General features: G+C 56.0%; 1 protein-coding gene across 6 annotated transcripts in view; it reads right to left on the reverse strand.

Annotated features, from left to right (window-relative positions):
- SCN5A (sodium voltage-gated channel alpha subunit 5) overlaps positions 1-7,561 on the reverse strand; it is an 89,788-nt gene that overhangs the window by 66,899 nt on the left and 15,328 nt on the right. For 4 of the 6 annotated variants that reach the window (XM_007468133.1, XM_007468132.1, XM_007468131.1 and 1 more), the window contains exon 5: positions 3,390-3,481. In XM_007468133.1, coding sequence (XP_007468195.1) covers positions 3,390-3,481 — 92 coding nt within the window. Of the gene's footprint in view, positions 1-3,163; positions 3,256-3,389; positions 3,482-7,561 lie in introns of all 6 variants that reach the window. The other 2 variants (XM_007468134.1, XM_007468130.1) reach the window with 1 other exon arrangement.

Below are 7,561 nucleotides of genomic sequence, written 5' to 3' on the forward strand. Positions count from 1 at the left end.
ATCATGGGGGGGGCAGGGGAAGGAGGCCTCTCCTGGGCTTTTCAGACCAAAATCTCCCTTTCCTCTGCTGCTGAGAGTCTGTCCTGATCCCCCTGGGGCGGGAGTCCAGTCTGGCTGTGTATTTTCAGAGGGGCCTAGTTCTCTTTGCTCTCCATAGCCAAATAAATGAAATAAGTATGGAAAATGCTGTTTCCTTGCAGGAGAAAACACTCAAAGCCTATCCCCCCCTGGCTGGTCCCAAGTTATGTCAGGCCTGTCCCTTTAAATGTAGCTCATGGAAAGGAGACAGAGGGCCAGGCCCCCACCAGGGCAATGGACAGCCTTGGCCTTGATCCTGAGATGGGGAGAGACACAGCCATTCTTGGTAGGGGAATGTGGTGTGTGCACTGGGGAGGTTGACGGGGGGTGGTCTGGCTAAGGCCATGGTGGGTGATGCCCTAAGGGGGCCTGCTCTGGCTCAGGCCCCACCTTTGGGAAAGGCACAGGGGTACCTGTTTTGTATTTTCCTCCTCTGCCCTGTCCCCCTGGGACCCATCCCCATCCATCCCACCCCCGCAAAGCTAAGAGGCCGTGATCTGTTAGTTGCACGGCCCAGCTCCCTGAAGAAGCCAGCGCCGCACAGAAAAGCACGTGTAGACGCCTTTGGTCTGACACTTGGCTGCGGTCCTACAGCAAGTTCACAAGTTCGAGCAGAGCATTGGGAGCGAGGGGGCTTCTCGGCCAGCAGCAGGGACTCACCTCCCATCCCTCCTCCCCACCCCTCCCCCCCATCAAAGCGGCCATATCTCAGATTAAGCTCCATCCATCCATCGTCCAGCCGGTTAATGTGTTAGGAGCACCTGTGCAGCTGTGCCCGCAGCTGCTGTGCCCATGACTCAGAGACAAGGAGGCAGCGACGGGCAGAAACGGGAGAGGGGAGGGGAAGTCCTCCCCACAGTGCCACCAATGCTGCTGCCTGCCCAGGGCTCGGAGGCACTCAGCGTTCTCTGTGAAATCATCCTGGCAGATGTTGGCAACTGCCTGGGCACTGGGTGGACCTTGCAGGGGTCTGGGCCCAGAGTGGTGGAGGTGGTGGTGGGGTTCATGAGCCCTCTGTAGTCCAGAACTACGCTTCATCTCTAGCAGAGCTTCTGGGACCCTCGGTGGGCATCTGGTTCTCCTCGCCACGCTTGGAGACCCACCCATACTGTGGGGCACGGTGGGGGCAAAGTGAGGGGCCGTGGGCAGCAGCTCACATACCCAAATTAAACTCTGCCTCCAAAGTATCTGTGGCCTGAATCACTCAGTTCAAGGCTCTGAATAGCACCTCCTGGTCTGTGGAGATAGTGTCCTTGGGGACAATCAGTTGGTGACCCATTCCTTTAACCATTTCTCACATTGATGAGAGTCCACTTCGGGCAAGAATGATTCCAACCAAGTAAAGAGATTCTTTCTGAGAAGACCCAGGAAGAGGTGGGTCCTGGGGGATCAAGTGGGAAATTCTCCCTCCACTGAAGTTCTAAAAGGCTGGGCGAACAGCCCTTGGAAACTAACCATTCCGATTCATTCCCATTTTAAAGGAAAGGAGACTGAGGTCTGGAGAGGGCCCCGGCTATTAGGCCTCAGCTCAGGGAACACCTCCTCAAGGGAGACGTCGGAAATGCTGTGACCACAGCATTTTCCTAATGACCGCTTTCAGGAGCTGCTGTGTGCTGCCTCACTGGGCTGCTGGCAGCTTTGAAGAGATCCAGTGGGACTCGGCTGGGGTTGGCTGGCTCCCTCCTTTAACCCCGGACTGAGAAATATTTTCCTTTGTCAGCCTTATTGTTTTAAAATAAAACAAGCTGCAAGATCATTTTTCTTAATCATCGTGGTCAGCATGCTTACCTATCCTTGCCAGGTGTGTGCTGTGAAGTCCCCAGGGCCCTAGAGGACAGACCCTGGCCCATGACGCCTGTCACAACGTTGCGGGGGGCTCCATGGGGATGGGAACAGAGTGCCCCACTCGCTACGGGCTCTTAGCAGAGGTCTGGGCCACGTGCGGGGAGTGTGCGGGCAAGTGGCTCCTGTGCTCACCCCATGGTGGGTTCAGAGCCAGGAGTATTGAGGCTCAGTGTGAAATCAGCATAAGTGGGGGCTCCTCTTATTAGATAATTAGCCCCACCGGGGGAGTCTGAACTCCTTCAGGGAGCTCACAGCAGGGCCCCTGCCTCCCTGGGGGCAGCAATAGCAAATGCAGGCCAAGGGCCCAGGACCCCCGAGCTTTCCAAGTCAGGAGTGGATACAACCATCTGGCTCACCAGCTCTGACACCTCTCCAGATCGGTGACATGCAACCTGTTTCCAGCTGCCTTCTTAAAAGAAATGCCTTCTCCAGCTCTGAGTGGGGATGCACTCAGCAAAGGTTCTGGAAGGGGCCTCTGGGCTCTGAAATCATTATAAGTCTTTGAGAGCTTTCCTAGATGGATGGGGTAGACTGGCTTTCTAGAGAGGTCATCTGGGCCTCAGAAGGTTTCCCGGGGACAATTGCCAACATGCGTCAAGGAGAATTTCTTCCCGAGGCTACCATGCACGGTTTGCTAAACCTCTACCGCACGTGCAGCAAGGGCTGTTAGACGCCAAGGCCCGGTGACACCTGTCCACAGAGTACTCTCCGTTTCACAGAATGGGGCTGCGGTGTCGGCTGTGTGTGTATCACCAAAGGGGGCTCAAGGAAGGGAACGGGCACTCAGCCATGAAAGGCCATGCCTGAGCTGTCCTTTTTTACTCTGGGTGTGGTTTCCCTCACAAACAGTACTTTTAGTTTCCTTATCGGAGGATGATGCTTCAGGCTGAAACAACTCACATACAAGCTTTCAGCTATTCCAATAGTTGAGTTCAGTTTGGGAAATAAATCACTACCTTGGGAAGAATTTGGGTTCAATCCAGGACCTGCCATGGAGTACTCTGTGCCCCCGGGGGTCTATGGTGGTGGGCTTTGCTGGGGTGGGCAGTCCGAAGCCCATTCTGAGGCATGGAGGGGACAGCCGTGTCCACTGAAGACTGCCCCCATACCCAAGCTCTGGGAAAGGTATTCTGGGGACAGGCACATTTGAAGGGGCCTTCCCGAGGGTCGCCTTGGCTCCCAGGTAGCTGGAAAGGCCCAAGCGTGTCCCTCCAGCCTTGGCGTTTAACCTGATTTTCACCTGAAATGACTGATATAGTTTTCAGGGCCCGGAGGACTCGGAAGGTACGTAAAGCTGAGACATTGCCCAGGTCCACAAATTCAGTGGTGTATCTGTAACAAGGGAAATTCACACACAAGACAGTGACAACACGCCAGTAGGACACACAGTCAGAGGAGGGGGGTGGGGGAGACGGAGAGAGAGTCACTTGTAGCTGAGATCTGGGAGGCAAACCTGGGCATCTTACCTGGGATAACTGAAATAGTTTTTAGAGCTCTCAGGACTCTGAAAGTTCGAAGAGCCGACAAATTGCCTAGTTTTATATTTTCTGATACATACCTGTAGAATCAAATCATAGTTATTGGGAATTACAAAGCGGCACCTCAGCCCGCCCTCCCCGACCAGCCCTCTCCCTTCTCCCCCTCCCATGGGGAGGGCTGTGCATGACCCGGGGCCTCCCCTAGGTTTTCTTCCTGGTCTCATCCCTCCTGCCACGGGGAACCTCAGCAAGGGTGCCTTAAGGATGTCCACAGAGCAAGCTCCCAGGCGGCTCTCTCGGTGATGGTCCCGTGAATAACCAGCGCCACGAGGCAACGACTCTGCCGCGTTCTCCATGCCACTTGGGGACTACGACACGAAGCCACATGGGGGGGCGTCTGAGACTGGAGACACAGCAAAGAGGGAAACTCCATTTTCCAGGAGGCTCAGGCCAGGTGATATAGGAAGCAAGCAGGTTTCTGGTCGTGGTTTTGCTCTATGTCTTCTGCAGTGTCACCAGCTCGTGCCTGGCAGCTCTGATCCGTGGGACCCTGAAGTCTAGCTGAGACCGCTGTGGAGCCATGGCTGGGGGTCCGAGGGCATCCCACTCCCTCCTTCCAACCACAAATCTCTGCGCAAGGCGTGGCTCAGGCGCCCCTGGAGTCAGGAGGTGGAGGTGACTTGAGTACTCAAAGGAAGAAGAGTTCCCAAAACGATGCTTTGGAAGATGAGATGGGAGGTTGCCCAAATATCTAGCTCTCAACTACTCAGGGCTACGGCCAACACAAGAAAAGAAAAGAGCAGGTTGAGGGGTCCTAGGGATGTGCCAGCCCCTCTCCCATGAGTCCACCCCAGTCTTGGTGTCTCCTCATGATGGCCCTGAGTCTCCACAGGAGTAGTGACCTCAGGAGGCAAGCAGCCCTCCTCGGTGTGTGTCCTGCTTGGGCCCGAGTGGTGCTCAGCAGGGTTGAGTGGCCATGGGGCTCCCACCTGCAACTTGGACAATCGTCCATCCATAGCTTCCACAATCACAGGAGGAAGGAGTCGGTCTCTGGCTGGCAGGGACCCGCCCAAGCAGAGCGTGAAGACACATGTGGATGGGTCACATGACCAGGATGTCTGAGAGATGGATGGATAGTGTGTGACCAGGGCTGTTGGGGCAGTGGCAAGCGACTTGTGATATTTAACCAAAGGTTTCATATCCAGGGTGTCTGAGATTTAACCAAAGGTGTCTGATGTTTGACAAAGAACAGCAGACTCAGGATGTGTGATATTTAACCAACTGTGTCCGACCCGGTGTCTGAGTGACGTCAGTCCAGGGACACTGGCTGAGTGTCGAGGGTGGGCTGACAGTGCTGAGAGACTCACTCTGCCTATCACTGTGGACCTCCAGGCCCTTCCACTCGGCTCGGAGTTTCTGAATCTGCCTTCAAGCTCTGGGGTCTGCAGGGAGGGACTTGGCAGGCTGTGACAAGGGACTCAATGTCCTCGGGTCAGCTGGGTCCAGCTCTGACTCTGGGCTGACACCAGCTTCCTCTCCATCCACTCATGGGGCTATTCCGTCTTTATGGGGCCCCGTGGACGAGGCCTGCTCCCTCCTTACTCTCCACATCCCTTCAGAGCTGGGAAGTCAGCAGACTCATTCTCAGAAGAGCTTTCCTTCTGTCTACACCAGATCCTTTCCACGGTGTGGTTTCCATTCCTTCTGCTGGACTCATTGCAGCTTGCAAAGCTTTCTTGGGCGCAACAGTCAGATACAGCCCTGTGTTCCGGGGGGCGTAGAAGTCACCTCCCTTGTTCTGGTCCATATACACCTATTGATTTAGTCGAAGCTCCCTCTCAACTTTTGATGGCTACTCTACTTTCTGTGAGGGCTCTGACCCTCAGACCTCTGTCCCACACTCTCCTCTCAGGCTTGGACTCTCTGTCCAGACATGGTGTGGCCATGGGACTGCCAGGTTGAACCTGGACCACTGCCGATGTCGCTGTTACCTGGAAGCCACAGTTCCAGCCTGTGGATGGCGCTGGGTCCATTTTCTGCCGCTACTCCAACGGGTGTGTCCTGGGACAAAGTTTTCTTGTTCAGGACACTGGCTTCAAGGCTGTCTCTTCTGGTTACAGGGAATGGGCAGAGAACTGTGCCAAATGGAGAGGGAACCGACCGTCCCTGCTTCAGCCTCCTGTCCCTTCCAGACTCTGCCTGTCCCCTCGTGTCTCCAGTGAAGCCCTGCCCATCTCCTGCTTGGATTTAGCCTGTCTTCGTCTGTCCCAGTGTAGACCCTGCCTTCCCCACCCCCTCAGGGCCCCCAGCACTGACAGTGCTTGCCCTTTGCTCAATACCTGCTGGGCATAGGAAAGCTGAGACCCCAAGGTATGTGCTTCCAGCAGCCTTCAAGGCCAGCTGCGTGGCTGAGAACAGGGTGGGGCCAGTGGTTGAGTGTGGGTGAGGTCAGGTCACACGTGGGAGAGCAATACTGAGGAGGAAGAAGACTTGGCGGCGGGGGGCGGGGGGCACAGAGCAGGGCGAGGACAAGGTGTGTCTGTGACCCGGGGGCTGCTGCCTCTTTTACTTGACCCAGAACCTAGTGCCTGGCTACTTCCCATTTGGGGGCCCTAGACCCCCACCAAAGCCTCTCTTGGGGCCCCGGAGAATGGCAAGGCAGGAGAGACCCTGTATTTAGCAAAGGGCCAGCTTCAGCAGTGGCCCAGGTCAGGGTGGAGCTCTGCTCCTGCCAAGCTGGCAAAACGTTCCTCCAAGCCATTCTACTCTTTCTGCCGTGGCCAAGTGGCTGGGCAGGGGCAGACAGCTGAGGGGGTGGATCGTGGGCCCTGACACAGAAAAAGCAGCCAGTGGTGGGTGAGAATTCCACCCCATCACACTAGCCCCAGCGCAGGAGGGAGCCTTTTGGAGGCTGAGGAACCATGAGGAAGGCAGACTCTGGCCTTCCTCCTGCTCTGCCCCTATCTTGCTGTGCAGCCCTCCCATTCCAGGCAGACAGCCCCTCCTGGGCTGCTAGGCAGAGGTACAGACAGCACAGCACGTTAGCTACTGCGGTGATTGCCACCCTCTCCTCTCTGCCCTCCCTCCCTTCCCCTCCATGTTTGGTTTCCATAACAACCCCAGAAGGTGGGAGGCCGCGCTAACTAGCAGGTAATGCCCAGCTCAAAGGGGGCGACAGGAAGAGCTCTGGCTGCGCGATTGCAAGTGGAGCCTGGCAGGCTTCCTGGCACTCCCTCCAACCCTCCACAATTCTAAAGTGGGTGGGGTTGGGGATCAGGTGGAAGCCTAGCCAGAAACATCAGAATAGGGGCGCTTCTCAAGGTTACGAGTTAGGAGACTTGGTTTGAGCCCCAGCATTGCTGCTGATTCATTCTACAACTTTAGGCAAGTGGTAGGCTCTCTTTGAGCCTCAGTTTCTCCATCTGTAAAATGGAGGGTGGGATGGGGAGTTGCACTGAATAGAACTTCGTTGCCACTTTAGGCTCCTCTGATGATTCTAAGAGCCCCTCATTTTTGAATCATTTTGGCTATAGCAGAACACTTTTCACAGCATTACCACGACAGTAATTCATTGTTTTCATAAGGCAGGAGCACTGTCAATCAAAGTGCCAGGCCAGTCCAGCCCAGAGCACAAACCTGACATGCCAATGGGCCCAGGCAGCCCCAGGGGAAGTCAGTGGACCATTTCTGTGAGACGCTCGGAAACCTGGAAATAGTCTCGTGGCCTCTGAGGCCCCGTTCTGCTTTTTCTCCCCTGGTGCTGGTCCAAAGTGAAGGCAGGAGGGCTTGGTGAGGAAGGTACTCCTGCTCTGCAATTCCCAGCGGAGGGAGAGGTTTTCTGTGGGATTCCACGGGGATTGACTGGCATGAGACAGGACAGGAGGACTGGCTAAGGGCTGGATGGGGAGGACTCAGAGCATCTCCCAGAGTCGTGGGGTGATGACAAGCCAAAGCCTGGCTGCTGCCATCAGACAAGGGGCCTGGGTTCTGGGAGCGTTGCTGCCACGACACAGTTCTGCTGAGGCTCCAGGATGGGAAGGTAGAAAAGGCTCAGGCAGATGCTCTATACTCTTGAAGCCCCTTCCTGTGACTTCGGGCCCTCAGGGGCCCATGGATCACCGCCCAGCGCCCCCCCCCCCCACCCCCGCCGTAGGGCACCT

This window comes from Lipotes vexillifer, unplaced genomic scaffold, assembly GCF_000442215.2.
Source record: "Lipotes vexillifer unplaced genomic scaffold, Lipotes_vexillifer_v1.1 scaffold1770, whole genome shotgun sequence".
Lineage (NCBI taxonomy): Eukaryota > Metazoa > Chordata > Mammalia > Artiodactyla > Lipotidae > Lipotes > Lipotes vexillifer.